Genomic DNA, 20,650 nt, shown 5'->3' on the forward strand with positions numbered 1-20,650 from the left:
AAAGAAACAGGAAAATGTGACCCATGCACAGGAACAAAAACAACACATGCCAGACACTGACTGTGGGGTCCAGCTGTTTGGCTTAGCAGACAAAGGCTTCAAAGCAGCTACGTAAGTATTGTTCAAAGAATTACAGAAAACCATGTAGAAAGAGTTAAAGAAGGCATCACAAGATCACATTAGATACCAAAGATCAAAGACAGAAATTATTTTTAAAAGAACTGAATGGAAATATTATAGTTAGAAATACACTAACTGAAATGTGAAATGCACTAGAAGGACTGAACCACAGAAATGAACTGGAGGAGAAACAACTAGTGAACTTGCACACAGACTGATAGAAATTAAGCAATCTGGAGAACAGAGAGGAAAAGAATGACAAAAAATGAACAGAGCCTCAGAGACATATGGAACAGCATTAAACATATCAATGTGTGCACAATGGGAAACTAGAAGAGGAGAGGAAGAACGGACAGAAGAAAGAGGTCCCAGCCTTCAGCTTTGTGGGCATGTACCTCACAAGGTTCGATGGAAAAGCCTGTTCTAGCCCAGAATGTGGTGCCCACCCGCACCTCAGCCTCACTGGGTGCAGCCCCCTCCAGAACGGCTCTCCTCAGACACCTACATAGACACCAGGACCAGGAACTCGGACATGACTGGGGCGGGACGGGGGTGTTAAGGCAACGCCTGTGTCTGAGCTGCTCCTTGCCACTAGGAGCCTCTCACGGTCTGCTCTTCATAATGCATTTGACATCCTCAGTAGATTTTGAAATCATGGTTTTTTTCATGTATATTGTCTATTTGTGTTGTTGTTTAAGGCTGTGGGATAAATGTATATCCTACTACTCCATTTTAACTAGAAGCCAGCATGGCTTCTTTTTTAACACAGAAAAAGTGAATGATTGAATGCCTAATAGCAGTATTGTGAGGCACTGAGCACACTAGTATATTTTTGCCTTGATTCTGTATTTTTTCTTACAGTTTTGAGACAGTGAACCTGAGATCTGGCAGAGAATAAGGCATGAGCCGCATGGTCTCTCTGGCCATAATGCCTGGGAACCTTTTTGGGAGAAACTGACAAGTGATTCTAAAACTCACGTGACGACCACTATAGTGCTGGACTCGCTGGCCAAACCGTGACCATTTGAATATCAGAAAGATTCTCAACTTTAGTGTGTTGGGACAAATGCAGTCTATGGAAATCCTTTCATATTCATAATGAGACTCAAGAAGCAAAACGTTATATTCTGCAAGCAATAGATAATTATAGTATAAAAGCGTGGCTGAAATGAGACACGTGTGAATTTTGAAGTAGATTTATTTCATAGGGATTTAGATATACAAGAGTTTTCCATAGCCAGATGTGCCAGAGAGAAACCCGGAAAGCTAACACCAACGTGACCTTCGCTATGTCTATGTGTCTGCAGTGAGGCCAAGACATCCAGATCTGATGGGGGCAGGAGTTGTGCTGACATCACATATCACATGTAGCTTGTCACACAGGACAGTCATGGGGCACAAAACCTCCTGCCAAAGCCAGGAAGACAGTGAGCCCCTGGCAGGAAGCGGCCCTAAGAATAGGCTGGGTGCTTGGGCCTGAACGTCCTGGGCATTGCCATCAGGCCTGGGTCCGAAAAATCAGAGGGCAGGAAGCTCAGACTGATGCCACTTCTGTTTGCTAAGGGTAGTTTTCCTTTTCAGGACTACTCAGTGAATGAAGCCCTAGATAAATATGAAATAAAAATGGAAAAGATGAAAAGGCAAGCACACCTATGAGATCAAGAATTTTACAACAGGTTCAAGTATAGTGTAGCATGTGTGTCATCACTGTGACAATTTGGCCATGTTTTATTGCTTGTGTGGCCTGAGACATTTAAAGGGACTTACATTGAAATGCACTTGTATTTGTGCTTTAGCAAACAGTGGGATTTGATGAAATGAGTCTAAGAAATATTTTTAGTGGTGAAGAGAACTGAATGTGTGAATGGTTATTCTATTACTGTGCAAGGCTTAGCAAACATTTAAGGTTAATGAATCACTTTTAAATAAAGTACAAAGAGTGACCACTTTCGACATACGGAGCCCTTTGGACAACCATGAGGGGGATTTCTCAGGCTGTGGTCCCATTGCTCCTGAAGTTCAGGCCTTTTGCATCCTCTTCACGAGTCACTTGGTGAAGAACAGCAAGAGTTTTCTAAGGGATGCTTTGAATTCCTTGTTTCTCAGGGTGTAAATAAGGGGGTTGAGACTGGGAGTCACAATGGTGTACAGAACGGCAACAGCCTTGTCCAGGAGCCCAGCAGACCCCAGGCCCGGGCGGATGTAGGTGTAGAGGACGGTGGAGTAGTACACGGAGACCACCACGAGGTGGGAGGAGCAGGTGGAGAAGGCCCTCCGCTTGCCCTCCGCTGAGCGGATACGCAGGATGCTGGCGATGATGAAGCCGTAGGAAGTCATGGTGAGCAGGAAGTTCATCCCGGAGAGGAACATGTCAGTGGTGATGGTAATTACATCAATGATGAAAGTCGGGCTGCAGGAGAGCAGCAGAACCGGTGGGATCTCACAGAAGAAGTGTGCAATTATATGGGGGCCGCAGAAGGACAGACGCAGCACCAGGCCCGTGAGCACTAAGGCAGTGAGTGTCCCTGTGGTCCACACGAAGATGGCCAGGGAGAGGCAGACCCTCCCGCTCATCAGGGCGCCATAATGCAGAGGGCGGCAGATGGCCAGGTAGCGGTCGTAGGCCATGGCGGTGAAGAGAAGCAGCTCCGAGCTCAGCGACCAGGTGAAGAAGAACATCTGGCTGAGGCAGCCCCAGAAGGTGATGGTGCTCTCACCGACCAGGCTCTGCAGGACCTTGGGGAGGATGGACAGGGTGCAGATCATGTCCAGCATGGCCAGGTTGACCAGGAAGAAGTACATGGGGGTGTGGAGGTTGGGGCTGCAGCGGATGGCGGCAATAATCAGCCCATTGCCAGCTAGGGCCACGGCAAACAGGGCCAAGAAGAGACAGAAGAGGGCAGCCCGGAGCCAGGGGTCGTCGGTGAAGCTCTGCAGGGTGAAGAGGGTCACAGCGGTCTGGTTCCCAGACGCCATGGGGAACAGAGGATTGCGTCTGCAGGGACCCCCTTCTTCCTTGTAAGGAATGGGTGGATTTTATTTATAACTGAAAAATTAAAATAATTTATTACATTTAATGAGCATTCACTCTGGAAAGGAAAACAATGACGTTAATGTTTTGATTTATAGTAAAATGTACTTGGATCATTGACTTAAAGAAACAGCAACCTCCAGACTCTTTACCAAACTGGCTTCACCACTTTACATGCCCACCAGCAACGCACGAGGGCCCCATATCCTCCACATGCACACCAACACGTATGACCTCTTGTCCTTTTGATGACGGCCGTTCTAACAGGCGTGAGGCGGTACTTCCTTGTGGCTTTGATCTGCATTTCCCTGATGACTAGTGATGTGGAGCACTTTGCATCATGGCCACCTGTAGGACTTCTCTGAGAAAATGTATTTTCAGGTCCTTTGCCCATTTTTAAATTGGAACATTTGGGGGGTTTTGCTGTTGTGTTGTGTGAGTTCTTTATATATTTTATATATTATCCGCTTGTCAGATATGTTTGCCAATTACTCTCCCCTCCCACAGGCTGCCTTTACATTTTGGTGATGGTGTCTGTTCCTGTGCAGAGGATTCAGTGAAAGGAATCACAGCCTGCCCACAGGTATACAGGGAAGCATCTTAGGACACTGATAATATTGATGTTTCTAAGAACCCCCCCAAAAAAACACAAGAAAAGGGCAGGAAGGTAATGACCTGCCATTGAGGGGTTCACACTCCTGAGCCCTGTAAGGTATTTGATTTTAACCCCAGGTTACAGGCTCTGGACCAGCAGGGTGTCCAGGTAAGTCCAGGCCCCAAGGTGAACAGGCCCAGGTCGGGAGCCTCCACCCACCCTACACAAGGGGCAGAGAAAGGTGATGCCCGGCTCATTCATGTCGGGAAGATTGTCCTGCAATGGGCACAGCCTGAAGGGGCCACTAAGAGAGATGGGACCATGGTGGCAAGATGAGCTCAGAGGAGAGTCAGGCCCAGGCCCTAGAAAGACATGGCTAGACCCACTTCCAGGGCCCGCAGGGGTTTAGGAGGAATTTCCATCCTGAAGGTAAGAGGTGCTGAGCTCATTTGCAGACTGGGGTCTCCTTGGGCTATTGGGACACGGAGCTGGCACAGACCCCAGAGCCATATGAGCTACCAGGGGCTCTGCACTCACCATTCTCAACCCCACCAAGGACAAGCCCTTCTCAGGAGCTGGCCCAGGGCATGCAGGCAAACATCCCGACCAGAATGCCAGGCACTGTCCACAGTGCCTCCAGGGCATATGGCCCTGCATGCTGGTAGAGGGTCCCTGGCTAGCTGAGCGCCCTGTCCTGCAGGGCCCAGCCTCAGGGAGCCTCCTCCCAGAATGAATGCATTTAGCACAGGCCACTGAAATAGACAGGTGAGTCCCGGCAGCCTGCCTCGGGATTGCAGCTGCAGCCAAGCGGGTGTGCACGCCTGCTGGGAAGTCCCCTGACTTAGTAATAGGGGCCAGGTGGGTGACGCCCACCCTCAGTGTGAGAGCAACGAGGTCCTCACCTGTCACACGGGGGGTGCGCAACAGAAGTTGGGGAATGTGAATTCACTCACCATGGGGAACAATGACAGCAGTGGCCGTGCAGAGAGAGCAGTCACTGGTTGCTTCCTACAGGGTTGCTCCCAGATGCCAGAGAGTGGCAGACGGTTCACTGCCCTGGGCCAGGGGGCATTTGGAACATACACATGAGCTCCCAGCAGCCTTCCCACATTCACCCCCTCAAACCGGGGACATCCCGGGTCGGTGCATGTGGAACAAGAAATGCCCCCAAAATAAACAGACTTCAGACGCCACTTCAACCTCCTCTGTTGCTCCCTCTCCATAAGAGCTGCGAATAAATAATTGTGCAACTGTAACCTCAGCGTGCCATTCTGCAGCTCTCCTCTCTCATCTCAGAGCAAAAAACAAAGTGTGACAGAAGAAACAAGCAGACAGGTCCAGCCCACACCGGCGCCTCTTCCAGGAATGGCTCCTTCATTCAGTTGTTTTCCACCTGCCAAGCCCACAGGGGCCGCAGGCCAGTTGCCTCCTGCCCCCACAGAGGCCGTGCAGACTGCCCGCAACAAACAGCCAATTGGTCTCCACACAGATCTCAGCTAGGTTACTGGTCAGAGGCCGAGTCATTTATTTGCACCCCCTGAGCCCCATGTGTGCCCAGATCAGCGTAGCCAAGTAGCAGCAAAAATACTGAGCACTCAGTTAAATTTGAATTTAAAACAAACAGTGAGTTAATTATTAGTGCATGACTGAAGTACTGCGTGGGAAATTCTTATAGTGAACGTTACTTATTGATCCAAAATTCAGATTTAACTGGGCACCCGTATTTCCTCTGGCAGCCCTAGCCCAGACTCGACCAGGGCCAGTAGCAACCGGAGGAATGCCTAGCTCAGAGGTTCAGTGTGGGGCGGAGACCCTCCCCCGGAGGCCGACTTGAGACCCATGTCCCGACTAGAGCCCAGGCTCACACCCAGTGCCCTGGCTACCAGCACCCACCTGCAGGGACCCAGACAGGGTGCCCTGGGGCACGGGTGCGCCTCACACCCCCAAAGCAGCAGCCTAGGGTCTAACGGGGGCAGCAGCTGTGAGCAGAAAGTGGGTGCCTCCCCCAAGGTCAGCAGGGACATGCAGGGTCTTCCTTCCCAGACTCACATGCCATCCACAGGGCAGAGGCGGATGCAGGCACAGGTGACTCAGTTAAGAGGGCCGGAGAGTTTGGTCAGGCGCCAGGTCGTGGGGGTGAGTCAGTGTCCAAAAAGCAGCTGGAAGGTGATCCCTCCCTTACTCTGCTCCAGATTACATGGCTGGAATGGGAATGACTTCTGCAATCTGTCACTGCCGTTTCTGTGCAATTGTGAGAAAGACTTTACACTCACTCTTGTTACAAACAAAATGCCCATTTGCTAAAAGATTAGAACAAGCAATGTAAACACCATGCCCCTACGTGTGCCTCCCTAGGCACTGCAGGCTGGCTTCCTGCAGAGATCCTGGGGAGGAACCTGACACAGAGAGATGGAGCCTGTGGCCCTTTCCCCCACTAGCCAGGCCTGAGCTGCAGACCCTGCTGGACAGAAGGACCAAGCCTCCCTCATGCGTGGGGTGCACACATGGTGAGAGACAAGTGAGCCCCTCCCCAACCTCAGAAGTGCTCCCAGACATTCACAAACGTCCTTGCGACACAGGAGGGTCCCAGGGTCTCAGGACTCCCACAGACTCCAGGAAATGAGTGTCTGCTTTAACAACTGAAAAGGTAGAAACAAAGGTTCACCATCATTTTAAAAGTGGGTAACATTTTCAAAGGCCTTTTTTTTAACTACTGAAACATTCCAGGTAGGTCCCTAAACAGATGGACTCTGACACCCGGATGGCAGTTGCCTGAGTGGTGCCCAAGCATCCAGCCATTAGCAGGGGGCAGAGGCTTCCCGGGACTCTCACCACACCATGCAGGCTCCAGCGTGGCCACGATATTGCTGCTCAGCGTCCAGAGGTGGCTGCTGGCATCAGTAGCCCCAGTTTAAATGGGGACAGCCTAAACTGTATGATGTAACTGAAGAAAGCTGCTGTCCCTTGGGAGTCCAGCTTCAAGTCCCTTGGCTGACATGGCGCCAGCACTTGGCTGTGACTGGTTGCCAAAGATAATGTCCCCAAACATCCTCTGCGAGCAGTTCCTTAGGGCCCTTGTCGGAGCGCGGTGGGTGGGCTTCGCTCCATGGCAGCGTGGAAAGCCCAGAGTGACTTGTCCAGTGGCCGCACATGCTGGCAGCCAGGAACCCAGGCCTGACTCTTCTCAGCACACAGGTTCCACTGGAGATGCGCCCAGTGCAGGGTTGGGGCAAGGGCGCTCTTCCTGGTGCCGTTCAGGGGGAACAGATGCAACTTCCTCCAGCCTCGTGTCCTTTCAAAGGAAGGATAGCCATGTTTGGTGGCAAAATTCTGACGGCAAGGGAACAGGCTACCTGAGGTGTTGTGCCTGGTGAAGGAGCTGAGATTGCTCCTCTCCAGACCCTGCAGGTGGGAGAGCCCGGCCAGGGGGCCCTGGACTCAGGCTTCTGTGCTTTGTGCCAGGACCACCCTCAGGGCTCTGGAGTCCTGGTGGTAGTAGTCTAGGCTACCTTTCCCAAGGCCAGACCACAGGGGCCCCAGGAAACTGACACATCATGTTTTCTAGAGCGGACTTGACGCATCCAGCAAGTTCTGGTCTCATAATTCCTCCCCCAAGACAAAGATTTCAGGTTGTGCAAATGCTGTTAGCAACACAAAACTGTTGGGAGTGGAAACAAAATAGTGAGAGTGGAAGCATGGGACTGGGAAGGATCATTTTTAATTTTGAGATGATTTTAGATTTACAGAAGAGGTGAAAAAACAGCAGTTACCTTCTGCTAGCTTCCTGTTTTGCTAAGCTCTTACGTTACCTTTTAACATCTGGATGTGTCAGCATTAGGATACTAACCTCGCTACGACATTATCTAACTATGTCACAGAACTTATCTGAGCCTCATCTGTTTCCTATAAACACCCCTTTGCAGTCCAGGGCCCCTCTTCCCACCCGCCGTCGCGCCTCCTTGGGCTCCCTGCCCTTCCTTTAGTTTCATGAGCTTGAGACATTTACTGATGACTTATTTTGCAGAATGACTCTGGCTGGTTTGCCTGATGCCTTCTTGTGCTTGGGTGGAGGTCCTGCGTCACTGGGAAGGGCTCCCCAGGCCACGTGCCCTTCTCCGTGCTTGTGATGGGGCACGACGTCCATGTGTCTCCTCCTTGACCATGGCTGCAGGTTCCCCACCAGGAAGCTAATATTTTAGCTTTGAAATCACGAAGTGTTCTGGGAGAGACAGAGAGACTGTGCCCACATGCCGTGCATCCTTCAACTGCCTCTCACAAATCTCGGCACCACTGGTGGGTCTCACGTGGCCGTCACTCTCTAGTGGCAATGTTCTGTTTCCCTCATTCCTCCTGCACCGATTGGAATTCTTCTGTGGGGATGTGCGCCTCCTCACCCACTTATTTGTGCCTCTACATCAGCGTGGATTCACGATGTTTGTTTTATTCTTTGGGATACGATTCAACATAATCATTACTTATTCTTTGCTCAAAATGTTCCTGTTTTCTCAGTCAGAAACTCTTTCAGGCCGGCTTCTCTAACCTTGACTCATCCTTCCCTTCTTCCTCCGAGCTTGTGTTCTGGCATACGAGGTGCTCCAGGCTCATCGGCATTTCCCTGCCCAGCCCTGGGGTCAGGCACTCCCCAAGGAACCCTGAGCCTGGATCCTGTCAGTGGGGGTGGGAGACCTGAGACACCCTGTCACTGTGCCACCACCGGGACCTCCCCACCTCCACCCTCCTCAGAGAGCATCCACGAACCCGAGTAACTGCTAAGTATTTTGCTGGAAACCTATACTTCATCATCCCCTATTTGGATACTTAAAATTAATTAGTAGAGAGATAAATATGTTATTCACTTATAAATGACCAATTAGCTGTGTAAGTGCTAAGGTATTTCTGAAGTGGAAACATAGAACCTACAGCAGGCAATGAATTGCAGTTCCTTGAAATATCCAGGATAGAAACTTGGTTTTGCCCATTGTTAGGAATCATAAGCTAGGCTGATGAGTCGCCCAAGTCACCTTCCTAGGTCACCCAGCCTTGGTCCCCCTGGCACAGCAGGTGCTTCTGTTAACCCACTGGGAACGCAGCAGGCCGTGTCTGAATGTTTTAGGCTCGGATCACATCTGAAACCAAGTGTGAGCCTGTGGAACTGAAGGCTCCTTTTCCCTCACCCCATTGGTCAGTTGTTAGCTAAGCTGCAACGGGCACTGTGCCAAATGCTGGGGCCGTGTCTTCTGGAGCCCTCGGCACAGGACTGGCTGCACAGTGTCACTGAAGAGACATCTACAGGATGAATGAAGGACATGAGTGTTTGTTTGCGGGGGACTGGCATCTGCACAGCAGTTCATGCACAAGTGTCACACACAGTCAAGCTGACAACACCTTCCTTCTGTGGCATGGAGGCCCTTGCTTCTGTGCTTTGTTGGGAATGTTGGGCCATGGGAAGCCACAGGCTGATGGGTGGAAGCCGTCAGAATCTCAGAGAACAGTGAGAAGTGCCATCCCATGAACCTGCTCCTCTCCTTGTCTAAAATGTGGCTGTTAGGGCCCTTCCTGTGCTTTGGAGAAGTGGAGTCCCAGTGATGGCCCATGGCTGTTTCAGGGTGTGGGCCTCCTGGTGTGAATGAGTGCTTACTCCCTTATGGAGTTGGGCACACTCAGGTGCTGGCACAATTGTGTCCTTGCTGCATGTGCTGGTGGTGGAAAAGGCTGAGACCAGGGCGGGAGGGAGGAGGCGTGGGTGCCCAGGGCTGGAGGCCACAGCCAGGACGGGGGTACATGGCCAGGTGTGGAGGCTCCTGTCTGCCTGGGAGCAGGTCTCCTCTCTCCTTGCCCCCTTCTTTGCTGTTTTCCTCCCCACTGACCAATGCTGCACACTGTAAGTCTAGTACCTAGTTCTCTTTGAAACATCAGGTGGATGAGGGCGCGTGGAGACTATTGGGAGTGAATCCAAAGGAAGACCAGAGAAAAGCCATCATGCCGACCAGAGGTGCCACTCAGGGGCCTCCAGGCAGGCGCTACAACACCACCTGCAAAAGTATATTGTGGGGATTTGGGCCACGTGGCTGCCTGGATGCCTCCAGTCCTCCGATATCTCTTTCTAGTCCTTCTCCTCTGCTTTAGATTCTATCAGTGCTCCGGGGCTCTTGACAAGAGGTGATTCGTGTGAGTCTGATGCGGCATGGAGGTCTGAGCGCGTGTACGTGTTGTGGAGTTAAGGGCTGCTGAGCAGGATCCTCACAACCTTTGGACAAAATGTGGGAGAGGAAAGCTCAGGACACACAGGTCAAGAGTCTGCCCTGTCTCTGAACTCACAGCCAATGCCATGCTGGCAGCACCTCAGAAAGAGGCAGCTGACCATGGTTCTTCTACATGGCCACAGGAAGTCCGTCTTCAAAATTTCATCAGAACCTGCAAGAACATGCTTAAGCTTCTGTGAACACCATACTGACAATTGACAATTGCTTCTGTGCTCAACTTCCAGCCCATCACAAATGGTTCATTGTGGCAAGACCTGGCAATGTAATGGGCATCTTCTCTTTGAGAGAGTGGTTTGTGTTCTGGGAAGAGGTACACACTCTAGTTTTCAGCCACTCTGTGAATGCCTCCATCTGTCCTACCATCTTCTCTTAGCCCACCCACCGTCCACCAGCCCTCCCACATACTTTCCTATTCCCTTCCATTCATTCAACCCTCATCCATTTACCCACCCACCCACCCATCCATCCATCCCTCTATATGCCTACATCTACCTACCCATCCATCCATCCACCCGTCCATCTGTCCATCTGTCTGTTCATCCGTCCATCCATCCATCATTCCATCCATCCATCCATCCATTCCCACATCCTTCCATTCATCCATCCATCCATCCACCCAACCATCCATCCATCTGTCTGTCCATCTGTCCATCCATCCATCCCTCCATCCACCCACCCATCCATCCTTCCCTGCATCCATCCATTCATATGTCCATCCCTCCATCCATCCAATCATCTCTCCATCCATGCATCCATCCATCCATCCATCCATCTATCCCTCCATCCTTCCATCCATCCACCCATCCATCCATCCACCCATCCATCCGTCAGGTCTCTACAATACACATCGGGGTGAGTTCCTTGCTTCAGGCAAGTTAAACTTAACTATATCAGCAAGGGATTTTTAATTTGGAATGTCACTATACCCACCAAATATTTACTTGTGATTATCCACATGATGAACGGCGAACATAAAGTGAATTTAGAGTCACTGAACTCTGAGTGACCCCAAATGTGCTGCACACATGCACACACAGACACACTGACAAGCACTGAGAATTCCCACCATGGAACTGACAGTAATTTCTTTTCTGTAAACAACTGGGCAAGACCTCTGGCCAAGGGGGAGTCCTTCCACTCCCGTGTGGTGCTGTTTGTCCCCTGCCCCTCACTGGCCTCCCCTTGCAGCAACTCCTCACAGTGTTTCCTGCAGGACCACAAGGAAAGAGGCCATGCTCCGCAGCTGCCACATGTGGCCTGGCACCTTGCCCAGGCCCCTCTGCTCCGTCCCCTGCAGAGGGGACCCCTGCACTGTGAGTGGCTGCCTTGTGTGCACCATGCTATGGAGCAGGGAGAGGCCAGGGGCTGCTCTGACTTTCGGTGGAAACAATTCCTGCGGAAGGCATCTGTACAGGGCTGCTCATCCTGCAGGGCACATTAAAACCCCTGGTCGTCCTTTAGGTCACCACTGCTCTCCTCTGGGCAGGAGCTTTGGCTGGGCCCCTTCGTTGGGGACACAGCTAGTTCCCTGTGTCACCCGCAACCCACAGGTGCATCTGCCCCCATTTCTAATGCCCAGCCCCTTCTCTGCCCTCCCCTGATGACCACCATGGCCCCTCCATCCTCCATGTTTCCGTTCACCTCAACCTGCATCCATGAACTTCTGGACATGGCCACTGTCTCCCAAGAGCCTCACAGACTGGCAGGGGCATCTGGGAAAGTGTTACAGCAAAGTGCTGTGTGCAGAGGCTTTGATGGTGCTGGGGATTCGGGAGACTGTCCCCACAGTCGGATCATGTTTGTGCCATGTTTTCCTCTTTGACTCAAAGTGCATATCTTACTGCCAGTAGTTCCTGAAAACATCCATTTATTTAAGCTCTACACTTGTTAGATATCAAGCAGACTTCCAGGGCCCCTATCTGTATTAACGTAGGTTCAAGAATGTCTAGAGCCCATATTTGTAACAGGAGACACTGCGTGTCAATCTAGATTGGGTTCCCAATACAGGATGGTACCTAATGAACACACTCTGCTTGTGAGGACTTGGAACTTTCAGCTTCCCTGAGCCAGCCCTTACCTGTAAACAAAATAATTACAGTTTTTCTGCTAAAAGTGTAAAAACTTTCTTGAGAGCTGCCTCGACATCCTTGTTCCTCAGAGTGTCCATGAGAAGGTTCAGAATGGGGCTCACAGTGGAATAAAGCACAGCCACCACCTTGCCCATCCCGGGGGAGTAGCTGGATCTGGGGCTCTGGTACATGTAGATGATGGTGGAGTAGTACATGGTGACCGCAATGAGGTGGGAGGAGCAGGTGGATAAGGCTCACCTCTTCCCCTCGGCTGTACGCATCTTCAGCATGGTGGAGATGATGAAGCCACAGGACACCGTGGTAAGTAGGAAATACAGCATGGCAAAGATGTCAGCCGTAACTGCCATGATCTCATTCACATACGTGCAGGAACAGGACAGCAGCAGCAGAGGGGGGATCTCACAGAAGAAGTGATTGACCACGTTGGACCCACAGAAGGTCAACCATAAAATCAGGCAGGCATTGACTCCAGCACCAAGCACGCTGATGCCCCACACAGCCCCAGCCAGCACCACACACACCCTGGGGCTAATGATGGATCCATAGTGCAGAGGCTGGCAGATGGCCAGGTAGCGGTCATAAGCCACAGCGGGAAGGAGCAGTAATTCTGCTGCTAGAGACCACGTCAGGAAGTACACCTGGACCACGCAGCCCCAGTAAGAGATGCCTCTCTTCTCTGCCACCAGCATCTCAAGCAGCTCGGGCACCACAGTGCTGGCACAGATGACATCAAAAACAGCCAAACTGAGCAAGAACAAGTACATGGGGGTGTGGAGCCTGGAGGTAAAGGCGATGGCTGCCACAGAGAGGGAATTTCCAGAGAGCGCCATGGTGTAGAGGGAGTTAAAGGGGATGAAGAAGAGAGCCCGGAGCTGTGGTGCTGCTGAGAAACCGCGCATGGTGAACTCTGCCACCACAGCTGGTTTCTCACGGCCATTGACTAGTCTATTCAGAGTCTCTCTTCCTCAGCAGCTGATCTGCAAAAGAGTTTGAGGTTAATGGTCTGTATAGGTAGGTCAGGATGCTTTCATATGTCAGAATCTCCCAGAATTTAAATAGTTTCTTACTTCACTAGACTCAGGCATCACCAACTCTCAGGCTCCCCACAGAGAAGTAGGCAGGAGCGCTCACAGCCTCTCCATCCTGCTGCCTGGCCCAGGGCCACGTCCCCACGGACACCCTGAGACCCATCACGGTGTGGTGTCTACCTCACCCCTCCTCACAAGGGGTAATGATCTCCAACATGTGATGTGTGCCACATCCCTGCTGCAGCTCTTCAGTAAGATGAAGTCTAGTGTCTAGAGTGAGGCCTCAAAGTAGCCACATGTTCCGTCCTGGCCTGGATGTCCAGCCTCACCCCCTGCTCCTCTGCCCCCAGACCTACCATCCTTTTCCCTCTGCATGGAACAGACTCTTCCTCTAACCCCTCTGCATCCCCTAGGTTGCTGCCCCACACGTTAGCTTCTTCCTCAATGGGTCTCAGACCCTGAAATGGATCGCAACCTCAGATTCAAGGAGGGTGATCTGCTTAGCGGCCTGGGGACTGTTCCTGTGGGGGCAGGAGGCCAGTGTTCAAGGCAGATGAGCCTGGCAGCAGGAGGGAGAGCTGAGTCACTGCAGGCACACAGACCTGAGGCCCAGGCTGGGAGATGCAGTCAGAACCAGAATAGGAGGGTGTGATGACACCCAGCAGAGGCAATCCAGGAGGTCCTGGAAGCAGGGAGGCACCCACAGGCTGAGGCCCAGGGCCGCCGCTCAGGAAGGGAGCAGAGCACAGGGGTCTCCCAGCGGTCGGTGCTCCTCTTTCTGCCCCACCAGTTCCCAGTCCGGGAGATGCCTGGTCCATCAGGGAGCCTGCCTGGGACTCCCAAATCAGTCTAGAGGCGTGAACTTCCCCATGACCCTTATCCCAGCTGAGTCTGTGTGGCACTTCAGGCGTGAGCACAATTTCATATGTAATATCCGCATGAAATATGATGTATTTCATATTTCTTAATCATGTTTGTTGTCATGAACATAAACACAAAGAAACATCTCAAGAATGAGCTTGTAAATGACAAGTGGCTCAACATCATACTTAACAGCGAGAAGCTGAAAGCTTTTCTCAAAGATCGGGAACAAGACAGGGATGCCCACTCTCCCCACTGTTATTTAACATAGTGCTGGAGGTCCTAGCCACGGCAATCAGACAAAACAAAGAAATACAAGGCATCCAGATTGGTAAAGAAGAAGTCAAACTCACTATTTGCAGATGACATGATATTGTACATAAAAAACCCTAAAGACTCCACTTCAAAACTACTAGAACTAATATCTGAATTCAGCAAAGTTGCAGGATACAAAATTAATGCACAGAAATATGTTGCTTTCCTATACACTAACAATGAACTAGCAGAAAGAGAAATCAGGAAAACAATTCCATTCACAATTGCATCAAAAAGAATAAAATACCTAGGACTAAACCTAACCAAGGAAGTGAAAGACCTATACCCTGAAAACTACAAGACACTCTTAAGAGAAATTAAAGAGGACACTAATAAATGGAAACTCATCCCATGCTCTTGGCTAGGAAGAATTAATACTGTCAAAGTGGCCATCCTACCTAAAGCAATCTTCAAATTCAACACAATCCCTATCAAAATATCAATGGCATTCATCAATGAACTGGAACAAATAGTTCTAAAATTCATATGGAGCCACAAAAGACCCAAGAAGCCAAAGCAATCCTGAGAAGGAAGAATAAAGCAGGGGGTATCTTGGTTGCTAATTTCAAGCTCTACAACAAAGCCACAGTAATCAAGACAATTGATACTGGCACAAGAACAGATCTACAGACCAGTGGAACAGAATAGAGAGCCCAGATATAAACCCAAGTGTATATGGTCAATTAATATATGATGAAGGATCCATGGATATATACAATGTGGAAATGACAGCCTCCTCAACAGATGGTGTTGGCAAAACTGGACAGCTACATGTAAGAGCATGAAACTGGATTATTGTCTAAACCCAAACACCAAAGTAAACTTGAAATCTATCAAAGACTTGAATGTAAATCATGAAACCATAAAACTCTTAGAAACAAACACGCAAAAATCTCTTGGACATAAACATGAGCGACTTCTTCATGAACATACCTCCCCACGCAAGGGAAACAAAAGCAAAAATGAACAAGTGGGACTATATCAAGCTGAAAAGCTTCTGTGCAGCAAAGGACACCATCAGTAGAACAAAAAGGCATCCTACAGTATGGGAGAATATATTCATAAATGACAGATCCGATAAAGGGTTGACATACAAATTATATAAAGAGCTCATGCACCTCAACAAACAAAAAGCAAAAAATCCAATTAAAAAATGGGCAGAGAAGATGAACAGACACTTCTCCAAATAAGAAATTCAGATGGCCAATAGGCACATGAAAAGATGCTCCACATCCCTAATCATCAGAGAAATACAAATTAAAACCACAATGAGATATCACCTCACACCAATTAGGATGGCCACCATCCAAAAGACAAACAACAACAAATGTTGACAAGGATATGGAGGAAGGGGAACCCTCCTACACTGCTGGTGGGAATGTAAACTAGTTCAACCATTGTGGAAAGCAGTATGGAGGTTCCTCAAAAAACTCAAAATAGAAATATCATTTGACCCAGGAATCCCACTTCTAGGAATTTACCCTAAGAATGCAGCAGCCCAGTTTGAAAAAGACATTTGCACCCCTATGTTTACCGCAACACTATTTACAACAGCCAAGAAATGGAAGCAACCTAAGTGTCCATCAGTAGATGAATGGATAAAGATGTGGTACATATACACAATGGAATACTACTCAGCCATAAGAAGAAAACAAATCCTACCATTTGCAACAACATGGATGGAGCTGGAGGGTATTATGCTCAGTGAAATAAGCCAGGCGGAGAAGACAAGTACCAAATGATTTCACTCACCTGTGGAGCATAAGAACAAAGGAAAAACTGAAGGAGCAAAACAGCAGCAGAATCACAGAACCCAAGAATGGACTAACAGTTACCAAAGGGAAAGGGACTGGGGAGGATGGGTGGGAAGGGAGGGATAAGGGGGAAAAAGGGGCATTATGATTAGCACACATAATGTCGTGGGGTGGACATGGGGAGGGCAGCATATACAGAGAAGAGAAGTGGTGACTCTATAGCATGTTACTACATTGATGGACAGTGACTGTAATGGGGTGTGTAGTGGGGACTTGATAATGGGGGGGGAGTCTAGTAACCATGATATTGTTCATGTAATTGTACATTAATGAAAGCAAAAAAAAAGGACAAAAAACCCCCAGCATTGTGCAAGTCAGCTCCAAGTCAAGCAAAGGCAGCTGCGATTTTACGATGTGCCCAGTGCTGGTCTGTGGAAGGGAGCGGATTGCCCCTCTCTGCCCTTCTCTCCGCCAGCTTCCTGTTGGCACAGCGGATCCTGGCTGTGTTGATTCCACTGGCTCCCCTGACTCCCTGTCAGTCATACCAGCACGTTCAGTGCATGACCATCCAGCCTCCCTGGGCTTCTCCTGAGTCAGGTTTGTCTTCTGTTCCATGCTTGACATCCTGTCCCTTACAGACCCACATTGGGTCATGCTCCCTTGTGGACTGAAGGTTCAGTGCTCATGGCTCAGGCTTGCCCTGCATCTCTTTTTCTTTTTCCCAGAAGTTAACTGGGGTCAGCTGTGCCCAGCTGGTTGGCATCCATCATGGGGCTGGTAGGAGCCTGGCACCCGTGTCTGCCTCTCACTCCCATTTCTACCACCTGAAACAAGAGGCAGAAGGCGCCTGGTGCGGGACCCATTCTGGCTCCTCCTTGGCTCTCCTAGAAGCTGACACTCCCTCGCAGGCAGAGCTCACTGAAGCCTCCGTGGGATGGAGGGTGTCTTGGTGCAAACAGAGGGGAGGCGGGCAGCTCTCTGTCCTGCGAGCCTTGTGGGGTTGCCCAAGCCCATTCATCCAGGCTCTGCCCCACTCTGGCAGGAGGGGAGTGCTGCAAGCAGGGAGGCACTCTCGCCTCCTGGAGGCCTAGTCAGGGCCGGTCTTGGCTGAGGCCCTTGATTCTGAAACACATGTTCAGTTTACAATGGTCACAGAGTGTGCTCGCCCTGCAAAGGAGGACCCCGCACACAATGTTTGGTTCAGATGTTGCCTTAATACATTCGGGTTGCTAAACAGAACACCACAGACTGGGGGCTTATCAACAACAGACGTTTACTCGCCACGGCCTTGGAGGAGGGATGCCTGAAACTGAGGCACCACGGACTCCATGTCTGGTGGTCTGGTGAGAGCCAGGAAGGGGCATGGCTCGGGGCCACTGTGCCAGGTTATGGGGCAGATGAGGGTTCCTCCATGCAGGCAGGGGCTTGTGGGGCTTGACTCTGCCATGGGTGCCGTGGTGGGAGCCTCCAGGACTTTTTATCAGCTTGTCCAAGTGTGGGGCAGATGGAGGGGGCTCAGTTAGGCTTATAAGTAGGAAACACCAAAACTGGAGCAAGGCCCCCATTGCAGGGAAGGCAGGCAGAGACTAGCCTGTTAGCCTCCCATCAGGCCAGTTTTAAACCAGGTTAAACCAGGGGTCCTCTGGGGTGGCAAGTGCCCCAGGCCTCTCACAGGGACACCACAGGCTGAGGGCAATGATGGCAGGCCAGTTCACAAGTGGGTGTCCACGGGGGTCAGGGCTCAGGGTCAGTCCACTGACTGAGGAACAGCAGGTGCTGTGTGGGCGTCTGCTGGGTGAGATATCTGAGACGCCCCACTGACACAGTGTGACCCGCAGTGGCTGATCTGCATGGCTGCCTGCTGATAAATGGGATGCTTACAATTGAATCATACACGTAACGACTTCAGAACATTCAAACCTGGCATGTGGCAGGTGTGATGGAGGGCGGGGAGCATGTGGCCCAGCATGACAGCGATTCCTGCCTTGGTGGCATTCTAGACTCAGTGCGACCCACAGAGGCAGCTGACTGCATCGGGGGTGCAGTCCCACAGGCATGTGATCGATCTTCAGCCACATCCTGGGGAATGCGGTGTGTCCTCACACTGGAGACACTCTCATGATCTCTATTCTTGTCAAGTGCAGCTGTCTGTTTTACCTCCACCTTGTCAAAAGGCAGGAAGGGTCAGCCAGTACATTATTAGGAGAAAGTCTTATGCTTTAACACACGCGATACATGGTCCAGAGAGTGGCGCCTCATTCCCAGCACATGTGCTCTCCGGCTACCTGGGTGCTCACACCTCTCCACCTCCAGTCCCCATTCCCTGCCCATTTTGGGTCTGTTATCCCAATCTACATGAAGAATGTGTTCGCTCCGAAGGTTTTAACTGTCCTGAACACAATGAGTAATGTCTCACAGCCAGGAGTGCACCTCCCCCAATCTCCGCACTGACCATCCTGCCACCCCTGTGAGGACCCTTGATGACATGGGACCCACCTGGTGACCCAGGGCAATGTCCCTGTCTCAGGGCCCATCCCTGTGTGAGACAACATATCACAGACTCCGTGATCAGGAGGTGCATATCCCTGGGCACACTTTCTGGCTCATCTTGCCTTCCCACCCAGTCCTCCACTGGGCACTGCCTGAAACCAACGCTGACAAGCCAATAAACGGGGGTGGGGGGACGCCTCCCCCTCCCTGAACCACATCACACCCACACAGCAGAGAAACAGAGGAAAACGTCTGTTCACCTGCTTTGGGGATTTTGTTCTGAGGAACAGTCTAGGAGAATCATGAAGTGCCCAAAGGAACAGTAAAAGGCTGGGAGGGAGGCTGGGGCCGCAAGCGTGGCCACCTGGTCAGGCAGTGGTGTTTGGCAGCTTGGAGTCTCAGGTGGCCTCCCCGCTGACAGAGTCCAAAGCTGTGCTCAGCCACTGTGGGTCCTGCTGTCTCCTCCAGGCGAGCACTAGCCAGGGGTAAGAGCACCTTGGAAAGTCAGTCCTGGCTTAAGAAGCCCCATTCTGATCTGAGCCCCATTTAGCAAAATGGGAAGAGAGGGTTGGTGGGAGCAGGGTGGACAAAGGGAGAGGCCGCGGCCAGGCCTGTCAGTTCCAGCAGCTGTGGCTCATCAACAACCAAAATACGTTTCTCAGAATCTGGAGGCTGGAAGTCCAAGAGCAGGGCCCCGCACAGTGGGCTTCTGGCAAAAGCCTCTCTCGGGCGGTAGACAGCACCTTGTTGCTGAGTCTTCATGTGACGGAAAGCAAGCTAGCTCGCTCTCCTGTCTCTCCTGACAGGGGCACTAATCCCATCATGGAAGCACCACCCTCATGAGTCAATGGCCCCCCAAAGGCCCCACCTCCCAGTTCACTCACACTGGGATTAGGGTTTCACCACAGGAATCCAGGAGGACATATCCAGTCTATTGCATTCTACCCTGGCCCCCAAATTCATGTTCCTCCCATGTGCAGAATGCATCCATTCCATCCCTACAGCCCCTAAGCCCTAGCTGGCTTACAAACAGCTGTGGATAAGATCATTACAGTGTCCTCTGCGGGCTGCATGTGATCCCGGCGCGCTCCCATATCCGGGGCAGGGACTCCTCCTCTCTGACAGGAGCCGACACCACTCGAGTTTGCCTCGGCTTTGTGGAAGGAGGGAAAGTGGATAAGCTGACACAGCAGCTCTCCAGATGGGAGGCCTTGAGAGTGACTGTCCAGTCGTGTGAATGACCTCGTGCAAGACGGTTGCTGGCAGAGCAGCATGTTCTAGGATCAGGTGAAAGCCAGGTCACAAAGTAGGGACTCATTGTCCCCTTTAGGCAGAAAGATATTGATGTTGGTCTTGCTCTGGAGTTGCCTCCCATCTTCCAAGCTGGGTGCTAGTCCCCTAAAGGCCACCTTTGGCTCATTCTGCCAGGCTGCAGAAGGAGCCATGGTCACTCTGTGTGCTTCCCTGCAGCCTGTCTCACACAGCCTGCTTTTAGTGAGCCTCCAATCAATGCTTGTTGGATTTATTTCAGTAACTTTTGACTCTTCCCACATACAAATCAGTGCTTTCAGCTCCAAGTTTGCAACACTTCTCAAAGTCCAAAACTGCTGTTGCAAATATTTACTTAAGAGGCGCACTTGTCTTGACAAAGTACCTGATTCAAGAGGACGATCTGCGAGCACAGCTCAAGCGACAATGGCCAGAGCAGAGGAGACACTTCCCACTGGTCGTTCTCATCTGCAAAAGCAGGTCATACCATGCTGCTAGGGTCCCAAACACAGAAACACATAATTCTTTTTGAAGTTCCATGTGGTCTCTATGCCAAGGATTTTTTTTCAGCAGGAATAAAAGACTAAAAGCAGTGAATAGTGTTGCAGAGTGAAAAATAAACTTGTTTCAAAAAAGATTCATTCAAGTTATTTTACAAGGTAAAACATACGATGACATTGCACATTATAGGGCAAAAGAATGAATGAGGAAGGAAGTCAGGCGACACAGGGACCCCAGACCACACACAAGGTCCTGTGTTCACCTTGAGGTTTGTCACAGGGCAGCTCCTAAACAACTCCCGCCCACAGAGGCCGGTGTGTATGTCACTCAGTG

General features: G+C 50.8%; 2 protein-coding genes across 2 annotated transcripts; both read right to left on the reverse strand.

Annotated features, from left to right (window-relative positions):
- Positions 1 to 1,300: 1,300 nt before the first annotated feature.
- On the reverse strand, positions 1,301 to 5,328 carry LOC140850321 (olfactory receptor 13A1-like). The gene is made up of 2 exons (XM_073240068.1): positions 4,700 to 5,328; positions 1,301 to 3,166 (listed from the first exon to the last, which is right to left on the reverse strand). The coding sequence occupies exon 2, from the start codon at positions 3,094 to 3,096 to the stop codon at positions 2,167 to 2,169; it is 930 nt and encodes a 309-aa protein (XP_073096169.1). The 5' UTR covers positions 3,097 to 3,166; positions 4,700 to 5,328; the 3' UTR covers positions 1,301 to 2,166.
- A 6,299-nt stretch (positions 5,329 to 11,627) lies between these two features.
- LOC140850540 (olfactory receptor 13A1-like) lies at positions 11,628 to 13,281 on the reverse strand. Its single transcript, XM_073241669.1, has one exon. It carries the CDS (start codon positions 12,996 to 12,998, stop codon positions 12,333 to 12,335), a length of 666 nt encoding a protein of 221 aa, XP_073097770.1. The 5' UTR covers positions 12,999 to 13,281; the 3' UTR covers positions 11,628 to 12,332.
- Between the last annotated feature and the right edge of the window lie 7,369 nt (positions 13,282 to 20,650).

This window comes from Manis javanica, chromosome 7, assembly GCF_040802235.1.
Source record: "Manis javanica isolate MJ-LG chromosome 7, MJ_LKY, whole genome shotgun sequence".
Lineage (NCBI taxonomy): Eukaryota > Metazoa > Chordata > Mammalia > Pholidota > Manidae > Manis > Manis javanica.